General features: G+C 61.7%; 2 protein-coding genes across 2 annotated transcripts in view; both read left to right on the top strand.

Annotated features, from left to right (window-relative positions):
• Positions 1–4,051: 4,051 nt before the first annotated feature.
• Positions 4,052–13,303, top strand: SLC6A19 (solute carrier family 6 member 19). Its single transcript, XM_019624344.1, has 11 exons — positions 4,052–4,188; positions 4,700–4,837; positions 6,206–6,387; positions 6,700–6,810; positions 7,062–7,174; positions 8,476–8,604; positions 8,690–8,846; positions 10,518–10,722; positions 10,831–10,990; positions 12,682–12,844; positions 13,051–13,303. The coding sequence occupies exons 1-11, from the start codon at positions 4,056–4,058 to the stop codon at positions 13,252–13,254; spliced, it is 1,695 nt and encodes a 564-aa protein (XP_019479889.1). The 5' UTR covers positions 4,052–4,055; the 3' UTR covers positions 13,255–13,303.
• Positions 13,304–16,385: 3,082 nt separating this feature from the next.
• Positions 16,386–22,804, top strand: part of LOC109371681 (sodium-dependent neutral amino acid transporter B(0)AT3-like) — a 9,892-nt gene continuing 3,473 nt past the window's right edge. The window contains 9 exon segments of the mRNA XM_019624348.1: positions 16,386–16,391; positions 17,503–17,598; positions 18,302–18,429; positions 19,656–19,812; positions 20,274–20,484; positions 20,815–20,938; positions 22,150–22,172; positions 22,175–22,311; positions 22,658–22,796. Coding sequence (XP_019479893.1) covers positions 16,386–16,391; positions 17,503–17,598; positions 18,302–18,429; positions 19,656–19,812; positions 20,274–20,484; positions 20,815–20,938; positions 22,150–22,172; positions 22,175–22,311; positions 22,658–22,796 — 1,021 coding nt within the window.

Raw genomic sequence — 22,804 nt, 5'->3', positions numbered from 1 at the left:
TAGTGAGGGGTGCCCGAGGTGACCCTAGCCCTGAATCTGCCAAAGATGCCTCCTATGACTTGGGGAGCATGTTTATTGGTGCCTGTGACCCTCAAGCCTCTAGGGGCTGCCAATCCCAGTCAGCTCTGCCTCCTGTGCTGGGGGACGCGGGTGCTGCCCACAGAAGGTCTAACAGAAGGTCTAACACAGAATATATCTAGTACATGCAATCTACTTCCCATCACCCATCCACCCATCCATCCATCCATGCATCTGTCCATCCATCCATCCGTCTATCCATCCATCCATCCATCTATCCATCCATCCATCCACCTCCCATCACTATCCATCCATCCACCCATCCATCCATCCACCATCCATCCACCATCCATCCATCCATCCACCTCCCATCACTATCCATCCACCCATCCATCCACCCATCCACCCATCCATCCACCCATCCATCCACCATCCACCATCCACCATCCACCCACCCCAGAGCTCCCTCGGTGGTTCTCCTGAGGTGCCTGCTCTCAGTCTTGAGGTGAGGAGCCAAGGGCAAGTGTAAGGAGCCAGGAGAAGGGCACAATTGTGTGGGGAGTGCCAGGGTAGCGATCGTGGGGCTCACAGTGGGGTCCACCCTGCACATCAGGCCAAAGATGGGGGTTCAGAGAGGTCAGGAAGGAGAGGCAGAAGGTGTTCATGCAGAGAGGCCCCAGGTGCAGAGTGAAGATGACATGGACACATGTGCCTTCTGGGGGGGCGCTCTCCAGCTCAGAGGTGAGAGGGCTGGGGCCTCTGAACTCTTCTTGATGTAGGTGTCACAGCTGATAACGTGCACATATCTTAACTGTTCANCCCAGGGCCTCATTAAAGCCACTTTAAAGTCTTCAGCACGAGTGACCAGAGCAAAAACAGATCTAAAGTTCCCAGACAGCTGGGGGGCCTTGGGCTGAGAAGTGTCTACCTGTGGGAAACGGGGGCTTTCAGGGTGCAGCCACCCACTCCCTATGAGGCTGAGGGGCAGCGTGGGGACGCTGCCTGCGGACACTGATGTCGGAGAGGTCCCCACATCTCCCCTGGGTCCCGAGGAACAGACGGCAGAGCCCGGCCGGGGTCCTGGCTCCGTCAGCTCCGGGAGGCGAGGTGCAGGGCCAGCCCTAACTCCTAGGCAAGGCTGCAGCCCCCCCACCTCCTGGTGGCTCACAGGTCCCTGCAGGCTGTCCCCCGCCCCGCCTGCGGGCCCCCTCCCACCTGGAGGGCCGCGCACTGTTCTCCAGCTCTGGTCAGGGGCTGAGCATCTGGTCCTCCAAGCCCAGGAGACAATGGTGAGAACAGTGATAAGGGGCCAAGCCCAGGAGAAAATTGCTGAGGACAATGGCAAGGCATGGCAGGTGGCTCTTCAGGAGTGACATTTCCCACCCCTGCAGCCCCAGGGGTGGGGGAGGCAGCGACTGAGTGACTTGGAGAGACAGTGATGGATCTGAGGACTCTGATAACCAGTCCTGATTTGGTGAAAATTTAATTCCCCTTCAATTATTTGCAGAAGTTTTGGGTAACTTGAAAAGTAAAACGACTCATCACTTACTTGATGTTTAACTTTGTGCTATGACAAGAATAAAATGCAGAAAAGTAGAGAGAACTGCAGAGAAGCCCCGCCCCCAGGACAGATCAGCTGTCAGCAGCATTTTGCCGTGTTCGGTGTGGTGGTGCCCGTGGCACGTGCGTGCCATTGAGCACCAGAAGTGGTCTCTGCCACCAGGGGCAGCTCCAGGTGGGCCATGCCCTCGCCTGCCTCACCTTGCCCTCTGTTTTGTGTTTGCCTTTGGCAAACAGCAGAGCGCGGTAACCTCGGGTAGAATCCGTCTCTGGGCCACACGAGAGGAGACGGGCACACGTTTCTCGTGGGCGCGGGTGTCCCGCGATGGGGTCCACCTGGGCTGCCCGTGGCAGAGACGGCCCGGGCGAGGGGCGTGTGCTGTCCCTGTCCAGCCTTCCGGGAGCAAAGGGACTGAGGGACACACGGCGCCTGCGTGGGTGCTGGGGACGTGGGCTCACAAGGCCCTTTTCCTAAAGAAGGGCCTTTCAGACACTGCGTTAGGATCAGAGTCCGTGTCGTGGCCGCACCCCTCACCCGTGCACCTTCTGGGTTTGGTGTCCTTCCTCCCTGTGAAATGGACGGTGACGCACAGTTGTGAGCTGAGGGCTGTGCCACCAGGCCTTGCGTCCAGCTCACAGGTCAGCAAGGGGGCTGCGTGCAAAAGCCTGAAGACCAGGAGGCTCGGTCCGAGGCAGGACTCACCCCACTCAGGGAGGCAGTCACGCAACGTGGCCGCGAGTTCTGGACCAGCCCCTGGCCCGCGGGCACAGCCAGGCGAAGTGCGTTCAGCGCGCGTCTGCCCAGAACCCCTCCATATGTGCCCACCGCCAGTCTGCCCACAGTGCTGCCACCCCTGATACATGGCATCCCCCTTACCCCCCTCCCCCCCTTTTAACCCACGGGGAACGAAGGGAAGCCATGTTCGGGGTGGGGGAACCCCCGGAAACAGCCCCCCCCAAGGACCACGCTGTCCTCTCAGCACAGGGCTGCCCATGGCCTCCCAGCCTGGTCCCTGGGCTGCGTTCCTCTCCGGGTCCTGGCCCTGCAGCCATGTCGTCAGCACATATTCCACACACGCCCCGTCCAGGACAGACGGACGGGTCAGACCTGCCCTCCTGCCCCAGCCCCATTGTTTCCTGACCCCTCAGAAAGAAAGAGAGAGAGCTGCGTGTCCACGCGAGGGTATCGTTCTCCTGTGGGGTCTCCCGTCTCTGTCTGCGCGTGTGCGCCTCGGTGCGCAAGGGCACATGAGCATGCTCAGGCAGACAGGAGCCGTCAGGCGCCCGCAGTGCCCGCCGGCGGGGACGGCAGCCCTGCCTCCTCCACGCCTCCTACCGTGAGAAGCAGCCGGGGTTTGAAGAAGGAAGATTCGTATCCCAGGGGCTCTACTTGTAAAGAGCACTTGGCATTGCTTGGGTTTCTTGAGAGAGAAAGACGCTAAGACACTACTCATCCCTGGAAAGAACAAGGCGTGAATGCGTGCCCCGCGCCAGGTGCTGCCCTGGGCTTCAGGTGCCAGGCGCACGGACCCCACTGGCCCCACAGGATGCCCCACAACGTGGAGACACGGGAGGGCTTGCTGGGCCCGGGCCCATGTTGGGGGGTGGAGTGGGCACGTGCTGGCACCCCCGTCCCACCCTCGCTTATCGCTGGCTGTGGCGCCTGCTCAGAGCTCAGCCTGACACTTGGGGGACCCAGGGGAGCCACAGCCTCCTGCCTGGGAGGACCTTGTAAGAGGGAAGGCGGCCAGGGACGTGGCGCAGAGGCTTCTGGAGGAGCCGCTATCCAAGTGGGGTTTTCAAGGATGGATAGGAGCTTCCTGACGGAGAAGGACGGGCAGTGGGGCCTGCGGATAAAAGCGACATCACAGGGCGGCAGCAGGACACAAGGGCGTTTGGGAACCACAGGCTTTTCTTCTTAGTAGTTTTGCCCCAAAGACTTTCACATCAAGCTCCTGAGAAAACATTAGGGGCTGATCTTGCCTTATTTTGACTCGACCCTCCCTGACACCGTGGCCACGTTGGTCCTGCCCAGGAGCCTGCGGCCCGGCTGTACCCCAGGTGCAGGGCAGCTCCCCACGCCCCCTCCCCAGGGTGCCCAGCTGTCTGCTTTTCATCTCATTGTCACCTTGAGTTCACCATCCTGTCTGAGTGAAGCTGCCACCTGCTGTCCCTGCTTTGCTGGCTGGGTGTCCAGCCCCGCAGGGACACCGCCCCAGTGTGTGGAACCCCCCTAGCTCCCCAGACGCAGGCATGGTCTTGGGAGGACAGCAGACGTGCTGGCCGTGGCCATGAGGCCGCACGGAACACCCCCGTAAAGCAGTGTCAATGGCCGTGCGGGCGGTGGTGGCATGTCAGTGACGGTGTCCTAAGCGTGCATTTGTGACAGAGTTCCTCAGGTACTTTCTACCAGCACCTGTGTCCCCAGAGTGGGCTTCTGCTGACGCACCGCTGCCTTCTCCCCGCCAGGCGCGTTCATGATCCCGTTCCTCATCCTGCTGGTCGTGGAGGGCATCCCCTTGCTGTACCTGGAGTTCGCCATCGGGCAGCGGCTGCGCAAAGGCAGCGTGGGCGTCTGGAGCTCCATCCACCCAGCGCTGAAGGGCGTAGGTGTGTATCTGGGCCCCGGCGGGGGGCCCTGCCCGCGGCTGGTGGGGTCAGCAAGCGTGTTCCTTCCTGCTCTCCTTCCGCCTCTTTTCTGGGGGGCTCACTGCCCCCAGCCCTCTGCAAGCCCTTCCTTGGACGCCCAGGGAAGTGTCTGTGGCAGGGTCCAGGCTGGGGTCCCTCCTGGCCTCCAGGGACCAGCTGGGCAGCCGAGGCTGTCCCCGGATGGACGCCCAGGGCCTGGGCGGGTGTAGACATGGGGAGAGCAGGGTTCCCCCATTGCTGCTCAGTGAGCGCCTGAAGGATCACCCTCCTGCTCTCTGGGACCCTCTGTCCGCTCACACAGTCATCGAGGAGGCTCCCCCAGTACTGCCCCCCAACAGTGCACCTCCCCCCAGCGGTGCCACCTCCCACCCCTGGCAGTGCCCCCTCAGTGGTGCCCTCCGGCAGTATCCCCCTCTCCCCCACCCCAGTGGTGCCCTCCGGCAGTAGCCACAGCACTGTCGTTTGCGCCCAGGCATCGCGTCCATGTTCGTGTCCTTCATGGTGGGCCTCTACTACAACACCATCATCGCCTGGGTCATGTGGTACTTCTTCAACTCCTTCCAGGAGCCTCTGCCGTGGAGCCAGTGCCCGCTCAATGACAACCGGACAGGTGAGCCCTGGGTGGGGCGGGGGCGGTCAGGACGGCTGGCTGTGTAAGAGCCACTGCACCTTTGAACATGCAGACTCAGTTTGTATAAACACTCGCTGTCTGATTTCCCCAAAGTCAGATGGTTATGGCTTAGGTTCGAAAAACCAGAGCATATTTAAGGCAACAGGAAATTAAAAAAAAAAGTCATCATGCCAGAGAAAAGCCCTTAAAACAGGTGCTTCTGCCTCAGGAGGACGGGTGCTGGCTGAGGTCCGGATGAAGGAAAGGTGGGGGCTGCTCCCTGACATCACACAGGCTGGTGGCCTGACCCTCCGCTGTCCCTGCCCACCAAATTCCCTTGGGTCTCGTTTTCCACAGAGTCACCCGCCCCTCACCACTGGGTCATTCTGGGACACCCCCGGGGAGGGAGAGTGGGGAGCACATCCTCTGTCTGCAGCCCGTGGGGGGCATGGGACGTGTGCTCAGCTCGGCAGAGTGTACACACCGGCATCGGGATGTAAACTGCCTGACCTGTAAGCAGGGGTCCAGTGCAGGGTGTGTGTGCGGGTGTGTACGTGTGTGTGGGCGTGTGCACACAGGTGTGCACGTGTGCCTTATGGGCACGCACATATGTGAGCCCATGTATATGCACACGTGTCTGTGGGTGTGTGCATGTGGGTGTGCATGTGTGCCTTATGGGCACACACATATGTGTGCCCATGTATACGCACACATGTCTGGGTGTGTGCATGCGGGTGTGCACGTGTGCTTTATGGGTACACATACGTGTGTCTTTGTATACACACACGTGTCTGGGCATGTGCACGTGTGTGTGCATGTGTGACTTATGGGTACATACATATGTGTGCCCATGCATACGCACACGTGTCTGGGTGTGTGCATGCGGGTGTGCACATGTGCTTTATGGGTACACACATATGTGTGTCTTTGTATATGCACATGTGTCTGGGTGTGTGCACGCAGGTGTGCATGTGTGCCTTATGGGTATGCACATATGTGTGCCCATGTATACGCACATGTGTCTGTGGGCGTGTGCACGCGGGTGTGCATGTGTGCCTCATGGGCACACACACATGTGTGTCCATGTATACGCACACATGTCTGGGCGTGTGCATGCGGGTGTGCACGTGTGCTTTATGGGTACACACATATGTGTGTCCATGTATACGCACACATGTCTGTGGGCGTGTGCACGCAGGGGTGCAGAAGCACCTGTATAGGTGTGCACCACATATCTGTGTGCCCGTGTGCCCGTGTGCACATGTGTCAGTGAGCCGGGAGCACAGCCCTACTCCCTGCAGCTGCCCTGTCCCCTCCACGGTCCTCACTCCCTGTGACCCAGACTGACGTGTGAGTGCGGCCCCACAGGCTACGTCGAGGAGTGCGCCCGCAGCACGCCGGTGGACTACTTCTGGTACCGGGAGACCCTCAACATCTCCGACGACATCAGCAACTCGGGCTCCGTGCAGTGGTGGGTCCTGCTCTGCCTGACCTGCGCTTGGAGTGTCCTGTACGTGTGTACCATCCGCGGCATCGAGACCACGGGCAAGGTGAGGCCAGGCTGCAGGGGCTCGAGGGGCGGAGGAGCACTTCTGGGCCCTGAGCTGGCTGTCCCTTCATCAGCTCGCAGGGGCACGGCCCATGTGCCCGCTGTCTGGGAGGGGCCTCTGCTGCCCACCAGCGTGGCCCCAGGGACTCAAGAAGCTGCAGGCCAGACTGGTCCACAGGCGTTGCCTCATCAACGCAGCTGAATAACCACCGTTACAAACATGACAGTGGGAAGCCGGGGGAAGGTGCGCGACCAGCCCTGTCTCCTCTTGAGCCCCGTCTCCCCCTTCTCCCCACACTTGCCCTGTCCCCAGGCCGTGTATATCACCTCGACGCTGCCCTATGTCGTCCTGACCATCTTCCTCATCCGAGGCCTGACGCTGAAGGGAGCCACCAATGGCATCGTCTTCCTCTTCACGCCCAATGTGAGTCTCCCGCTGTCTGCCCCCGGGCGCCAGGCCTCCCCACCCAAGACCAGCCCTGGCCAGTCCCAGGGCCCCTCGACGCACGCATGCGGGGCCTGCAGGGGGCTGCACGTGGGCTGAGGGCAGCCACCTCCGCGTCATCAGTTGCCACCTTCAGGGGCTGTTGTCTGGCCTGACAACCCACCCAGCCCTCCCTTGGACCAGCCCCTCGTCCTCGGGGTGCATGGCTGAGGGTCTGTGTCCTGCCACAGATCACGGAGCTGGCCAACCCGGTGACCTGGCTGGATGCGGGGGCCCAGGTCTTCTACTCCTTCTCGCTGGCTTTCGGCGGTCTCATCTCCTTCTCCAGCTACAACTCCGTCCAGTGAGTGCGGGCAGGGGTCCTGGGCTGGCAGAGGGCTCAGTGCTGAGGCCGGCTTAGGGTCTGAGCGGTTTTCACGTGCCAGGTGCCTCGGTCCCGGTGATGGGGAGCCCTGGTGCGCCCCCTCTGTCCCTCACGCCCCCTCCTGGTCACCCCTCGGAATCCAGGAGCCCAGATGCCCAGCCCCCACAGTCCACTCAGACCAACACCCACACGGAAAGGGCCCCAGGGGCCTTCAGAGGAACGCACTTGGTGTCAGTTCACCTTGCAAACATTTATGGAGCACCTACTGTGCGCCCTGCCTTCTGTGTGACGATCTGTCCTCCTGGGGTCTATGGCTGTGTCCTGGCTAAGACATAAGCGAGCAGAGTGAGCGGGACGAGGGGCCTGGGGCCCGGCTGGGTTCCTCAGTCAGAGTGGTTTCGGGTCCGGAGCTGCAGTGTGAGCAGACTCAGATGGGGCGGGTGAGCGCAGACGCCACTCTGGCCACTGGCCACGGGGGCGGGTCCAAGAGGGCGGGGCCGGTTTCTCGCCACATCCTCGCGACACTTGTTACTATCTGACTTTTCGATTCTGGCCATCCTGGTGGTGAGATATGGTGTCTCCTGGGGTTTGATTTGAGTTTCCCCAGGGGCTGAGGGACTGGGCTTCTGCTAGAAGCATCTGGAAGGGAGGTGTGAGCATTAGCAGTGGGGGCTGGTGGGAGAGCTGCCCGGCCGGGTTGGGGACGCCAGGAGCTGGTTCTGGACACGCTGAGCTGGGGAAGCCTTTGAGCTCCAGGTGGAGGTGGGGACCCTTCAGCTGGGAGGAGACAGGCCCTCCCTGGGGGCCAGAAGGAGGTACAGACGGGCAGGGGAGGGGCATGGGTGGGTAGGGTGGGGACCTGGTCATCTCTGATGCCTGAGACTGAGGGCTCACTTACTGGGCCCAGAGCAGCTGCTGGCAGAGCAACTGTGCACGCAGGGCTCTCAGAGCCCAGCTTTGGGGGTTGAAGGCTGCTCTAGGGGGCCACAGGGCTTTGGAGGGTGTCTGGGACACCAGGTTGCAGCACAGGTGGCATTGTGAAGTGGTAAGAAGGGCAGGACTGAGGGCCACTGGCTGTGGGCACAGGGCTTGGGGACAGCCCTCTGGCCATCTCTTGCTGGGTGCCAGTTGGGAAGGACAAGTGGGCTGTCTGAGTCTCCCACCCCCACCCCGCTGCACCCCAGTAGCCCAGGCCAGGCCTGTGCTGACCTGGCGGGGCAGGTGGACACAGCATCCCTGGCTTGTGGCTTGTAGTGACCTGATTCCACGTTTGTCTGCAGCAACAACTGTGAGATGGATTCAGTGATCGTGTCCGTCATCAACGGCTTCACGTCTGTGTACGCAGCCACCGTGGTCTACTCCATCATCGGCTTCCGTGCCACCGAGCGCTTCGATGAGTGCTTCAGCACGTGAGTGCCCGTCCCGGCCACGCCCACCCCCCAGGAGCCCGCCGGGCCTGCACCACACAAGATATCAGCCTCACTGTCTTTCCAGGAATATCCTGACGCTCATCAATGGGTTTGACCTGCCCGAGGGCTACGTCACCCAGGAGAACTTTGCGGAAGCGCAGCAGTGGTGCAATGCCACCGACCCCGTGGCCTACGGGAAGCTCAAGTTCCAGACCTGCGACATGACCTCCTTCCTGTCGGAGGTGAGTCCCTCAGGGGCGGCACAAGGCAGAGACGGAAGGGCACCGTTGGGGACACTGAGCCCCCGGGACCCCAGTTCCCATGGGCCTGTCCCTCCCCCACGGGCCTGCCCGCCTCTGCCCCTCCGGCCCCTCTGGGTCCTGGGCACCCAGGCTGGGCACCAGCATCTACCTGGCCACAGCACCCCATGTCCAGACCCCATGAAGCCAGGGTGGGAACGGGGGCGGTCACCTGCCTGGCCTCCTCCATGGCCTCATGTCAAACACATGAGGACACCACATGGTCCATTGTTAACAATTCCTTCCATGAAAAAGTCAGAGTCATTATAACTGTACTTTTGAGATGACTTGGGACTTGGTGGCACACTTTATGTCAGGTTGGCTGACTTTGCCATTGTCACAGAGCCGAAGAACATGTAACCTACACATCGTCTGAGGCATGAATGCTTTTAAACACCAGTTCTGAGAGTCAGTGATACTTACGAACCACGGTGCTTGACAGACAAACATTTACTAATTTTAGTTGTGCAATTTTCTTAGTTGGAGCCACCTAGTATTTTGGGCAATGTTAAGTGGTTTTAGGGCCTGGTGCCGTTTCTCTAGTGGCCGTGATAGCACAGCCACGCCAGGAGCGAGGTTCAGAGAGGCCACGGGAGGGTTCTCCGAGCCCCGTCTTCCCACCGCTGCTGAAGGACTGAGGGCCGGTGGCTGGCACACGGGGTGTCCAGTCCGGGTCCCTCTTTATTGAGGTTCAAGCACGTACCTCATTCAGGGAAGTTTGCTGAGGTTTGGAAACGAGCAGCTCTGTGCATCCTCCGGACCCACCACCCAGAAGTTTCCAGCAAGTCAGTCCCCGCCTCCCGGCGTCCTAGGCAACTGCCAGCTGCTTCTGTCCCCTGGTTGTGCCCTCTCTAGAGGTTTCATAACAAGGGGGCCGTGTCCTTCGCGGTCTGGGGCCGCCTTCCCTCAGCCACGTTAGATTCACCAGCTCCTCGCGCCTCCGCGAGGCGGCTCTTCCTGCGTGTGGGCCCCGCTGTGGATCACCTGTCCTCCTCGACTCCCCGTGGGCCTCCACAGCGCGCAGCTCAGGAGTCAGAAATGCTGCAACACTGCCTTGGGGCCCCTTACTTCTATGGAACCCCAACCTCCCAAGTCAAAGCGGGTGGAAGGGGCCACTTCCCCCAGGCCTCCTCGCCAGAGGTTCTGGGGCAGGAACACCGGCCGCCAGGAAGGGACCTGGTGCCAGAGGTTGCTGACCCCCGTGGGCTAGATAAAGTGGCCCGGGGTCAGCCCTGGGGCTACGTCCTGTGGGCCCGTCACACGCCTGCCCATGGCCAGCTCTCACACATCGAGGGGTCACATGTACAGGGCGGCCACCAAGGGGGCTCACTCTGGCCCCACTGAAGTCACTTAGCGCTCTGAACCCGGCCCTGTGGGTGCAGCTCAGGAACCTCCCTGGGTGGTCTGAGCGGCTCGCAACCGTGCGATCGTAAAACATACTTCAGCTTTTAAAAACTACAGTTGGGTCTAAAAGACACGATCTGCCTATTTCACAAAATGATGCAAATGAGCCAGACACCTGAAGGTGTGGGAGTGGCGTGCGGAGAGCCGACCGAGGCCGGGGCACCTGGGAGCGGGCGCCGTGCGCGGCTGACGCGTCTCCTCGCCCCGCAGGGTGTGGAGGGCACGGGGCTGGCGTTCATCGTCTTCACAGAGGCCATCACCAAGATGCCGGTGTCCCCGCTGTGGGCCGTGCTCTTCTTCATCATGCTCTTCTGTCTGGGCCTGTCCTCCATGTTCGGGAACATGGAGGGTGTGGTAGTGCCCCTGCAGGACCTCAAACTCTTCCCGCAAAAGTGGCCCAAGGAGGTGCTCACAGGTGGGTGGGTGGGGCCGGCTGGGCGGGCGGTGAGGGCGGGCGCTGGGGGCCCTGGTGGAGGCCGGCTGAGCTCAGTCTGCAGCAGCGCCCCCTCTGCCCCGCCCGCAGGCCTCATCTGCTTGGGGTGCTACCTCATTGCCTTCATCTTCACGTTGAACTCCGGCCAGTACTGGCTCTCCCTGCTGGACAGCTACGCCGGCTCCATCCCCCTGCTCGTCATCGCCTTCTGCGAGATGTTCGCCGTGGTCTACGTGTACGGCGTGGACAGGTAGGTAGGAGGGAGGCCGAGGCACACGGCCGGCTCCAATCGTTCCATGAAACTCCCACCCTGGGCTAGGCCGGCCCGCGTCCGGTCAGGGCGGAGGACAGGTGCACATGACGCGGGCGGTGGGGAGTGTTTCCCTTGGTTGGACGGGCGTGGCGTGGGTGCGGGTCTGGCACCTGGATGGATGCAGGGCAGAAGGGACGGATCCCGGAAGGGTGCCCACCCAGAGCAGCCCGCACTTCCTCCTCCAGCTTCTAGACGCTTCCAGACCCAGCGTACAGATTAAGCACAGACATAAGAAGACTGCGTAGTCTTGGGGTGGGAGAAAGAAATCGGCACCACCTCTGACCTGACTGCATGATTTTAAAAAATGTATAGCCAAAGTGTCATAAGCAGAGTCAAAAGACAAGCAGTGAACTAGACCGACGGTGGCGGTGAGAGGAGGTGAAACGCTCACACACCAGGAGGCTTCGGTGGACAGATGGGGACCGGACGTGAGCAGGGGGCTCAGGCAACGCAGAAGGGCCTCGGAGCCCCTTGGGGCCCAGGAGCACGCTGGGCTGGGGTGAGGGCCAGGAGTGACAGGCAGAGGTGTGAGCTGTGTGCGGGGAAGAGCGAAGTGCTTTTCGTCAGTGGGGTTCCACAGCCAGGGAGCCCTGTGGGGGGGACGCTCTGGGCCTTTCTAGGAGGCAAATGGCTCCGCAGGCAGAGACTCAGGCGAGGACAGGGGCCCCTGCGGCCTTTTCAGCGTCCCCCCGGCCAAACTCTCAGGGCATTGCCTGTTGTCAAAATGGGGGTCCAAAAAACGGCACCACGTCCTTGGCAGGAGCTGACGTGCCACAACCTCAGGAATAACATTGGTGTCAGTTACCGTGAGACATGCCCGCTCCTTCCAGCACTCCCACTTTGGGAAACCTGTTCCATGTCACCAAGACACATGTGTGCAAGGGCACACATGCAGGGTGCTTGTCAGCCACACAGTGTGAGCAACCGAGGTGGCAGCTGAAGGCAGACCCACCGGGCGCGACACCAGCAGATGTTGCCTGCTGGTGTGTGTGAAGCAGGTGTGATCATCTGAAGAGTGCATGTCCATCTGTGAATGGCTCACTGGCTGCCGGGTCCCGTGCGACTCTGCCTCAAGGAGGCCACATGAGCAGGCGGCGGGGAGCGAGAAGACACGCATCACCACGCTCCCAGGCCTTGCTGGGCACAAGGCCTGCGCATCTCTGCTTTTCCCGAAGTGTCCTCTGGGCTCACCAGCGGCCAAGGACAGCTCACATTTTTGTTCTGTCCACTCCGTTCTGATTTCTACAGACAGTAAACTCATTTGTGCAGGAGAAAGTGCAGCGCAGGATGGCAGGACATGGTGGGGCCTCCAAGGTCAGGGCTGCTGACCCCTGTTTGCATAAGTGCCTGCCCAGGCGCGTGACCTCACGAGTGGAGCGCTGGGCTGGGGCTGAGGGACGAGGTTTCCAGAGGCCTCCAGAGAGGCTTGTGCTGTGGCCACGGAGCCTTCCCAGGGGAGGCGCACCTGTGCTCAGAAAGACGGCTAGAACTGTGATGGCGGAAGGCGGGGTGCAACGTCGCGGGGCGGCAGCCGTCTGATGCCGAAAGGCTGGCCCACCCTCCACTTTAGTGGGATGACAGGCTCATGTTCCCGCCACGTGACGGCTCCCTCTGGCTTCTGCTTCCAGGTTCAATAAGGACATCGAGTTTATGATCGGGCACAAGCCCAACATCTTCTGGCAAATCACGTGGCGAGTGGTCAGCCCGCTGCTCATGCTGGTCATCCTCCTGTTCTTCTTCGTGGTCCAGGTCAACAAGACGCTCATATACAGCGTCTGGGACCCTGCCTATGTGAGCATGCAGGGGCTGCCGGGTGGGGAGGGCGGGCTGTGCTCCCCGGGAGGAGGTGTGTGGGGCTGGGGGCGGACCCTTGCCTCTCCGTCCCGTCCCCCACGGTGCCAGGTGAGTGTCGCAGGCAGAAGGGGGCATCGTGCCCCTGAAGGAGCCCCCGCCGGCTGCCTCTGTGTCTGTTCAGCCTGTGGTTACTCTCTCCCCAGGAGGAATTTCCCAAATCCCATAAGGTCTCGTACCCGGACTGGGCGTACGGCGTGGTGGTCGTCGTGGCTGGGGTGCCCTGCCTCACCATCCCCTGCTTCGCCATCTACAAGCTCATCAGGAACCGCCTCCAGAAGCCGGAAGGCCAGCAGGGACTGGTCAGCTCGCTGTCCACAGCCTCTGTGAACGGGGACCTGAAGTACTAAGCAGCCCTGCGCATGGCTGCATGAGTGCATGTGCATACACATGTGTGAGCATGTGAGTGTGCATGTGGGTGAGGGAGTGTATATACGTGAGCGTGTACATTGTGTGAGCACATGCACACGTGTACAGGCGTGTGCATGTATACATACATGTGCATGAATACGTTACATACATGTAAGTTATATGTGTGTATGTGTACACACGAGTGTACGCATGTGTGAGTGTATTGTGTATACTGTGTGCGCGCACATGTATACATGTGCTTGTGTGCCCACACACAGGCACGTGTGAACACCTGTGTATACGTGCATGTCGGTGTGTACACATATCTGTGTATATGCACAGGTGTGGGTATGTATTTATAAACACATGTGCATGTGTATACATGTGATGTGTGGTGTATACATGTGTGTAAGTGTGCGTGAGTACATGTGTTGTGCTCACGTGCTCTTGTGTACACATGTGTACGGAATGTGCGTGTGTGCGCATTGTGTACGCATGTGCATATGCATGTTACCCCACAGCATACATGGCTGCCACCTGGGCCCAGCTGCCCCCTGGCACCCCCAGTCACACCTGTGCTGGGGCACGTGCTCAGGTCTGGCCACGCCCTCCAAGGGGACGTCAGAAGCTGCAGCAGGGAGGCAGCGCCTGCTGTGCTCGCCTGTGGACGGGAGCGTGTTGCTGTGCGGACCCCCTGGATCAGCCTTGCTGTCCCCCAGCCCTCCCCTTGCTGCTGAGCCCCTGACCTAGGAACTCCTGGTGGTCGTGTTGAGCATGTGAGCCCATGAGAAGGAGCCCGTCGAGAAGAGGCCGTGGGCCCCTCGGCCGCTGAGCTGGGAACGCCTGGGCCCTGCCGTCTGCCAGCAGTAGGCTCCCCAGTCTTGGCAGAGGTCTGGCTTAATGACTGCTAACCCGTTTAATCATTGCTTCTGGCTGCCACAAATAGATGACAGTTAAATAAAACTCAGCTTGGCATAATTTAAGGCAGAAACACCCTTTGTGTTTTTTTAAGAGAACGTTAACTGTGTGAATTTTTAGCCAGATGTTAGAAAAGACAAGTTATAGGGTAACTCAGCCTTGGTCACTGGGGTTGAGGACACTCCGTGTGTGCTGAGCAATGTCGGGGACCGTGGAAGCCCTGGAAGACCTCCCACTGGGTGCCAGTCAGTGATGGCTGGTGTCAGCTCTTCCCCCGTCGCAGGACGGGCTGTTTCCCAGGAGGCAACACCCAACCTCAGCCAAAGTTACTTGGCACTTGGGGTGTTTATTTCAATGAACCAGTCACCTCTACATTCCACGGAAACATCGATAAGTTTTAGTTAAACTGGACTTTCTGAGAATTCTCCAGGCAGGGATGGGAGACCCGAGAGGAGGGTGGGTCCCAGCACCATATGCAGATGCCCGATTACACTCTCTCCTCCCCCTGTACCTCCCGTCCAATGGTGACCCCAGACCTCAGCCCCAAAGCCTGGCTGAGGAACCCCAAAGCCCTCAGCATGTCTGGAGTGCTCTTACACGGCCCGCTGGTCACCGGGATGCCATGATCGGCAGAAACTGCTGAAGGCAGAGTGGGGGGGCTGGCCTACGCCTGCCCCCCTGGGGCCTAGACCGCATGTCCCTACCCAGGATACCTGCAACCCCAAGCCGCTCTGGCCTCCACACCCCAGATGCCGACGGCTTCCGTGAGACCCCACCTCCTTCTGCCCCCAAAGCCTTCTGACCCTGGATTGGGAAACTGCTGATGAGTATCCCATGCGTGCATGGCCCCACGCAGGGGTACAGAGAGAGACATCCAGCCAGTTCATGTCACCGGATGAGTGCCTCGTTTTACAGATTTGGTGTCTTTGCAACTTGTTAGAAATGCAGGTTTTAAGAACATAAAGTGTACTTGTCTAAATAAATCACTCTGTTTCATATTCTCGGCCTAAATGTTGTCCAAACGCAGAGGGCTGAGCAGAGGGAACAGCTGGGCCATCTCGAAGGGTTGGCCCAGGACCTCGGTTCTGATTTCTGGGGTTTCCTCTGAAGAAGCCACAACTCAGTGTCCATGGGGCCCGAGGCATGGTGGGTGGTGGCCCCCCTACTGCCCGAGGTGCCTGGTACAGCGCAGGCCAGTGGGGGCCTTGGCCTCTGGATACGGCGCTGCTGGCCGCTCACGCTGGCTGCCAGCTACACACGGTAGCCCATGGCAACCCACTGCCACAGGGGCTGCAGCCTACGCCGTTACCAGTGACTCACAGCAGCCCAGCTCCAGGTTGAGCTGTTGTTCAGCATCTTAGCTGTGGAGGGCAGTGTCACTGGCCCTCATGTGGGATCCAAACCGGGGCCCTCTGGTGTCCCAAGCCAGCTCTTAACCAACACGCCACTCGGCCGGCCCGCATCGTTACATTTTTGTTTGAAACAGTTGACTGTCTTTTAGAGAGGCAGACATAGCGAGGAAAACATACTGTGTGGTTTCCACACAGAAAGGACCCGGGGAGCCTGCCTGCAGCTCGCAAGCCTGCATTTCAGGGGCCCCCAGCTCAGCGCTCCACCCTGTCGCTTTGCCATCCACGTGCCTCCTAGCACAGCCTGTAGACCATGCGAGTCCAGTGGACGCAGTAGCTGTGTGCAGTCCAGGTGCCTCTGGGCCATAGCTGCTTAGGGCGGCTGTGCAGCTCTCCACGGCCCCTGTGTGCACAGGTCACAGTTACTCCCAAGTGAGGGTCTGCGTGCTCAAGAGGATTGCAATTACTGAGGTAGACCAGGGACACCAGAAGGCCCACAAGTCAGCCAGAGATCCCAAATAACCCTGCTATATAAGTCCCTAAAGGTTGGTCTGAATGACCCCCAAGTCAGTCTTTATTTGAGGCTCTGGGGTCAGTGAGGGAAGGTGTCCATTTGTAGGTTTATTTTGCATGAACACCGGTGTGCAGATCTCTGCCCAAACCTGACTGAGAACTGGAGACTGTCCTGCCGTGAGAGAGAGGGTGTGGGCAGGTGTGCAGCCCCAGGGCCCTGTGAGCAGCCAGATTTGGGGTGCGGGGGGAGAGCGAGAGCTGAGGGCCTGCAGTGTGGATGGCGGAGGCCACCACCAGGGGGTCGGTGCCCCTCTCAGCTGACGCACGTATATGTGAGTCCACGTGTGACCATGGCCGTGAGCCCCAAACCCTCCAAGCTTCATCCGAGTGCACCCCACCCCCATGGTGGTCTCCGCCCCGACCCGGCTGGAATCCCACACATGTGATGTGACGCTGGCCACGGAGGCAGTTCCACACGCCTGCTTCTCTGAAGCTTTTTATGTGGGACAGATGCCACTGAAGTCTCACAATCTGGCTTTTCACAGGCGATTTACTTCACAGCATCGTCTCCCTACCTGGTCCTGACAGTTTTCCTCATCAGAGGACTCACCTGCCCGGGGCGGTTGAAGGGTTAACCTACCTGTTCACCCGCAACGTAAGTGGGTCTCCAGTGAAATCCAGGCTCCGGGGGACACTGGAGTCAGGGCCACGGCCCAGCCCGCTTGTCCCATTCCCTGGGCGTGGGGGTGGGTGTCGGTCTGCAATTTGGGACGTGCAGACCCCGGTGCCTGCCTGTGGGATGTTGGGGGCCGGGGTTCAGAGGAAAGGCAGGCCGGGGACCCAGTGTCCTACCCTAGTGCCCCGGACTCCACACTTCTGAGAGCCTCGTCCAACTGCATGGCCCCACCAGGCGAGTGTCCACAGGACCAAGGGGCTTGCCCGTCAGAGCCCGCAGCCCTTCTAGGCCGTTCCACGCTCTCCAGCCCCCAGCCCTCCAGGCAGTGCCCCACCCCAGGGCAAGGGAAGGGGGCACCTGTGTGCAGAAGTGGGTGTGCCCAGGGCCCCCGGCAGCAGAAACTCCGGGCAGTGTGTGCGGCCGGACTCTGCCTGGGGGCCTTGGAGTCACCCAATCCTCCAGGTCTGAGGAGCAGAATAAACACGCCCAGGCTCAAGTTGCCCAGGCTAATTCCCAGCGCTGACGTCTGCCGCCAAGTTCTCAGCACCCACATGTGGGGCGCAAGCCGTGGGTTATCTGAGATGCCACAGGAACGAGGCCGAGTTTGCTGTGCTAATTGCCCTTCTAAGCTCCCTGGCCAGTCCTCAGCCGCCCCGGGGCCTGAGCAGGCGTCACCGCTCATGACAGCGGCCCTGGAGAAAGCCCTAGGACCGTTCTGGGACAGCAGGCGCCTGGGCCAGGGTGGCTTGTCTGTGGCACAACGAAGCTCTCCTGTCCCCTGTCCCCTCCAGAACCCTCGCGTGTGGCTGGATGCAGCCACCCAGATATTCTTCCCTCTGTCCCTGGCTATGGGAGGACACATCGCATTTGCACTACAAGGCGCCCAGGTGGGGTGGGGCTCAGGGTGGTTTCCTTCCCGCCAGGCACTGGCATCGTCTTCACACTCAGCACATCTTTACTGGGACTCACTGCCTGGGACAGGGAGTGACCTAGGGTGAACTTGAGATAAGACCAGACCTCAGGGATTCTAGGAATTACTGAGTCATCCCCCGAGGGCTGGATATCAGGGCCTCTATGGCAGCTTCCAGTACATTCCAGAGCCAGGCGGTCAAACCCAGGAACAAGGTCATCACTGGGGACTGACATCGAGCACGCGAACACGCATGTGACGCATGAGGTCACAGAGCAGAAATGCTGTGGGTGTTGCCTCTGGGGTCACTGGAGCAGGCTCAGGCCTCTGCTCTGCAGGGAGCCACACCTGGACCCCACAAGGACGGCGGCATCGTGAACTGCACAGCGAGAGCAGGTGCCAGGCAGCTGGGGGCAGGAGGTGTAGGGCGGAGCGCCAGCTGGGCCCAGGGCGTCACTCTCTGCATTGACAAGTTAGCACCTCGGCTGTCACTCTAAGGAGCTGTGTGCCGTCCACCTTCTCCAGCCTCCATGAGTGCCCAGCAAGGCCCGAGGCCCCTGTGCCCGAGGCCCCCAGGAGCAGAGCGGGGAGCGTCCTGGTGGGGTCGCTGGGGCGCAGGCCCCCACATTCCTCCCCAAGGTGCCTAACCACAGCGCCTGCGTGTACCTCTATCTACCCAGGAACGACTGGGAGAAGGACGCGTCACCATCGCCCTGGTCAACAGCATGACCTCCCTCTACGCCTCCTTTGCCGTCTTCTCTGTCCTGGGGTTTAAGGCGGCCAAAGACCACGGGCGCTGCCTGGACGGGCGAGCGCCACGCCTTCAGGCCGCCCGACGGGGCCTGCTGCCCCAGGAGTCCCACACCGTGTCCTTCTATTTCCTTAGGGGAGTGTCCCCCAAAGGGCACGTCTGCCCGGAACCTAGCATGTGACCTGATTTGGAAATGAGGTTTTTGCAGATAGTGTGGGTCAAGATGAGGTCACACTGGAGAGGGTGCCCCCAATCCATGAGCGTGTCCTACGGAGGGGACAGAAAGCCACACACAGACGGACCACATGGCAAAGGAGGCAGAGGTTGGAGTGACGCAGTCAAAGCCTGGGAAGGCCCAGCGCAGCAGGAGCTACCGAGGCAGGAGGGACCCCCCGAGAGCCCCCAGGGGGCGACCCAGCCGCGTCCACAGTGTCACATGTCCCCACCAGATTGTGCTAGCAGGAGGAGGAAGAGAAGGACAGACGTGGCCGCTCCCAGGACGGGGTGCTCTGGGGGCAGCTGAGGGTGCGCACCTCCTGGAACGTTCCGGAGGGGTTGAGGGGCTGCGCTCTGGTGAGCAGAATGACCCCCGTTCAGCTCTGCCAGCCACTTCCACCGAGACGCCTGGGGAGCTTCAGTTGTTGATCCACGAACTGCTCCTGGACGTGTGTCCCAGGTGGCACTTAGGACAGCACGGCTGTGCTGCACGCAAGAGTTTGCAGCAGCAAACTCACCACTGAAAGCAGACAGGATGTGAAAGCCAAGGCCCCAGCGAGGCTGTGACAAGGACGGTGTCCACAGTGGTGGTGCGGGCAGCAAGAAGGCGTTGCACGGCCAGGCCACCTCAGCGGGGACAAGCCACTCCGAACTGACAGATGGTCCCCAAGTAACTGCAGAGGGGCTGCGGGTGTGAATTCCAAGGCTACAAATACGTTTAGGGAGTGGCTGAACTTGCAAATGCAGAAATGTCTGTTGGGGCTGCCGCCCTGCCCACAGCCCTTGGGGAGTGCTGCCCCCAGTGTCCATGGGGGGCCCACAGGTCCAGGGGGCGAGGGAGCTGCCACTGCCTGGTTGTACCCCACAAGGGAGGGTCCCCTCCAGGCCTGGGGCACCCTCAGGGGCTGAGAACAGCCTTCCCTCCCTCCCAGTCTGCAGGAGGTAAATAAGCACCTGCGCCTGTTGCCACAGGGGTCCTCGAGACCCCCAGGCTGACCCCCCCACCCCCCGAGTGGCACTGTGGTGCTCGGTGCCCTGCAGAGCCTTCACCCAGCCTGTCTCTACAGAAACATCCTCAGCCTCATCAATGAGTTCGAGTTCCCTGACCAGAGTGTCTCCCGGGAGGACTACGCGGCCATCCTCACACACCTGAATGCCACCCAGCCTGAGAGGGTGGCTGGGCTGCACCTGGAGGCCTGCCATCTGCAAGACTTCCCGGGTAAGGCTCTGAGGGGCCTGGCCTCGCTGCAGGTGGCTGACGGGGGGGGCGGGCGTCTGGCGCACAGAGCTGTGCTGTGCGGGGTTGGGCGGGCCCCCGAAGGGCCCCACCGGGGGACAGGGCCGGAAGCTTGGGGTGGGCGGCCGGGGGCAGCTCCTCAGGGCAGTGGTCGGATGGGCGCCTGAGCCCAAGGCCCCTGGGTTCCACATCACCCGTGGGCTGCAGGCTGTCCGAGGGGGAAGATTCCTTTCCCTCACCTCACCTGTGTCTTGTCCCAGCACAGCCAGACAGAGCAGAGCCCCCGCCTCTGCCCTCAGGCCAGGAAGCATGTTGGTGTGTGTGCCCCCGGTGCTGCATGCGTGTCCCCGGTGCTGCGTGCGTGCCCCAGGTGCTGCGTGCGTGCCCCAGGTGCTGCGTGTGCCCCAGGTGCTTCATGTGCTCCAGCGTGAGTGTGTGTGTGTTGCAGAGCGCCTCAGGCACAGGCCTGGCCTTCATCGTCTTCACCGAGGCCATTCTGCACATGCCAGGTTCGCCTGTGTGGGCCGTGCTGTTCTTCTCCATGCTGTTCACCTTGGGGCTGTCATCCATGCTCGGGGACATGGGGGGCATCATCACGCCGCTTCTGGATATGGAGGTCCTGCCCCGATGGGTCCTCAAGGAGGTCCTGACTGGTGAGTGGCCAGCGCCCTCCTCCATGAGGGCTCGGGGGCCTGGCTGCGGCCCCAGTGGGGGGCTGGGCCCGCCTCGTCCCCTCTCGGGGCTGGTCCTGGCGGCCCTGTGATGACTGGACGCCCCGAGTGCGTCACAGGGAAGCAGAGGGTCAGGGTGCAGGAGCAGAGACCCTGCCCCACGCACCGCCCGCTCAGGCCAGCCCCCCGTCCTCCCCGCTGGGCACAGTGCGGGAGGTGGTGGGGCTGCGAGGATCGGGGCCACCAGGGCGACCCGCCAGCCGTGACGCTGTGCGTGCGCAGGGGCGGCCTGCCCGGCCTGCTTCATCTCGGCCCCCGGCTTCGCGCTGCAGTCCGGGCGCTCCTGGCTCGAGGTCTTCGACAGCCGCGCCGCCTCCCTGAACCTCATCCTTCTCGCCTTCTTCGAGGTGGTCGGTGTCACCTACGTCTACGGGCTGGACCGGTGGGTGCCGCGCCCCTTGCCACGCCGCCCCTCGGCTCCCAGCGTCCTGCCTATGCGATGTCTGGGCATCGGGGAAGCGGTCTCCTGGGCAGCTGTGCAGATGCGACAGAGCCATCTGAGGCCCTCGCAGGGCCCGCCGCCTGGCTGGGCCGGCCTCCCAGCCTGTGGGGAGGCGAGTGACAGACGGCCACCGGCCACGGGGGTGGGTCCTCAAGCCCAAACATAGGAGGACACTAGGGCACGGGGAGGTCCGCCCTCCTAGACACCCTGCCGGAGGCCTCCGAGGAGGCCCGGCCCTGATCCTGCCCGTCCCACCTGGCTCGGGCCTGCGACACACGTGTCCCTCACACCTGTCCTCACACCTGTCACTCCCACCTGCACTCACGCCCACACTCACACTTGCCACCCTGACCACAGCCTTGCATGAGTGGCCCTAGAGGTTGTGCTCTCCGTCCTCGGCTCCAAGGGGTCCTGGGAGTCAATGACTGCCGGGGTCTCCACCTGCTCTGCGGGCACAGGGGCCAGCGGGCTTGTCCCGAGGTAGGCACTGCCACATGGAGAGGTGACAGTGAGGGGCAGCTGTCTGGGGGCCCTGACCTGGTGTGCGGGATGCACGGGGAGCCCTGGACTCCGACCAGCCGTGGCTCTCAGGAGGCTCAGGAGCAGGCTGGAGCTGGACAGGGCCGGGGGCAGGGACGGGGGGCAGGCAGGGGAGGGGCCACAGGAGAGGGCTGTCTTCCAGTCGGCTCCTGGGCGTAGCTGACGCTGCGGCGGCTGCACATCCTGGGTCACCTCTGTCCCGGTCCCTTGGCCCAGAGTGGCTCAAAGGTGGCTTCTTCGCCCTGTGCGCTGCTCCCCTTCCACAGCTGGGCTGGTGGGGGCTTTGCTGCTTCTCACCCAGCAGCCGAACCTCCAGGGTGAAACTCACAGGTCCTGTCCAGTGGCACCTCCCCCAGGTGCTGGGCCGGGCTGACCGCCTCCCTGTTGCCCGGCCGCCCTGCTCAGCCCTCTCCCTTGGCCGGACAGACCTGGTCACTCAGGCCTTTTCCACATGTTGGCCGGGGGTTGAGTTCTCAGCAAGGGGGCAACGGACGGAGTGGAGGCGGGAGCAGCCCCACAAGCGACGTCTCGGTGACCCCGATGAAGCTGTAGGCTGAGTGGGCGGGCACACGGGGCCGGTGGGAGAGCCTGACCCAGGGTCTCTGTGGCAGGTTCTGTGATGACATAGACTGGATGGCGGGAGGCGGCCTGGCCTCTACAGGCGGGTGACCTGGAAGGCCATCAGTCCCCTGCTCCTGCTGACCATTTTTGTGGCCTACTTCACCCTCCTGGCCTAGACGCCGCTGAGCTACAGAGCCTGGAATCCCCAATACGTAGGTCCTTCGGAGGGACCCGGGGGATCGGGCCGAGGCAGCCGTGACACCGTGGGGCCCCTCGGGGTGGACAGGGCAGCTCTTTCCAGAACACGACCCCCAGGTTCCAGGCCTGTCTCAGAGCCCAGTACCCATGAGAGGCTCGGCCCACGTCCTGAAATGTCAGCCCCTGTGTCCTCACTGCCCAGGGGACCTTTTCCATCCATGCACCAGGAAGAGCTGGGGTGAAGCTGCCCGCACAACCCACGTCCACATCGCCGAGGGTCAGCCTCACTCCATCTGGGGAGGTGGAGTGGGGGTGATGCTGTCCCCTTCCCGACGCCGACGGTGACCTTGCGTCCTGCAGGAGCAGTTCCCCTTGAAGCAGGATAAGTCCTACCCGGGCTGGGAGTGGGCCATCTGCGCACTGCTGTCCTTTCCTGCACTGTGGGTCCCAGGGGTCGCGCTGACCCAGCGGCTCGCCCGGCGCCGACGGAAGCGGGACAGCAGGACA

The sequence above is a fragment of the Hipposideros armiger genome, unplaced genomic scaffold (genome assembly GCF_001890085.2).
Source record: "Hipposideros armiger isolate ML-2016 unplaced genomic scaffold, ASM189008v1 scaffold_585, whole genome shotgun sequence".
NCBI classification, from domain to species: Eukaryota; Metazoa; Chordata; class Mammalia; order Chiroptera; family Hipposideridae; genus Hipposideros; species Hipposideros armiger.
The sequence above is the reverse complement of the archived record's forward strand: the minus strand, read 5'-3'. Positions and strand labels throughout refer to the sequence as shown.

Coding starts and splice junctions, on each gene's coding strand:
- SLC6A19 (XM_019624344.1), top strand. CDS start 4,056: ATGATCCCGTTCCTCATCCTGCTGGTCGTGGAGGGCATCCCCTTGCTG. Junction 7,175..8,475: donor TCCAGCTACAACTCCGTCCA/GTGAGTGCGGGC, acceptor GTTTGTCTGCAG/CAACAACTGTGAGATGGATT. Junction 8,605..8,689: donor TTCGATGAGTGCTTCAGCAC/GTGAGTGCCCGT, acceptor CTGTCTTTCCAG/GAATATCCTGACGCTCATCA.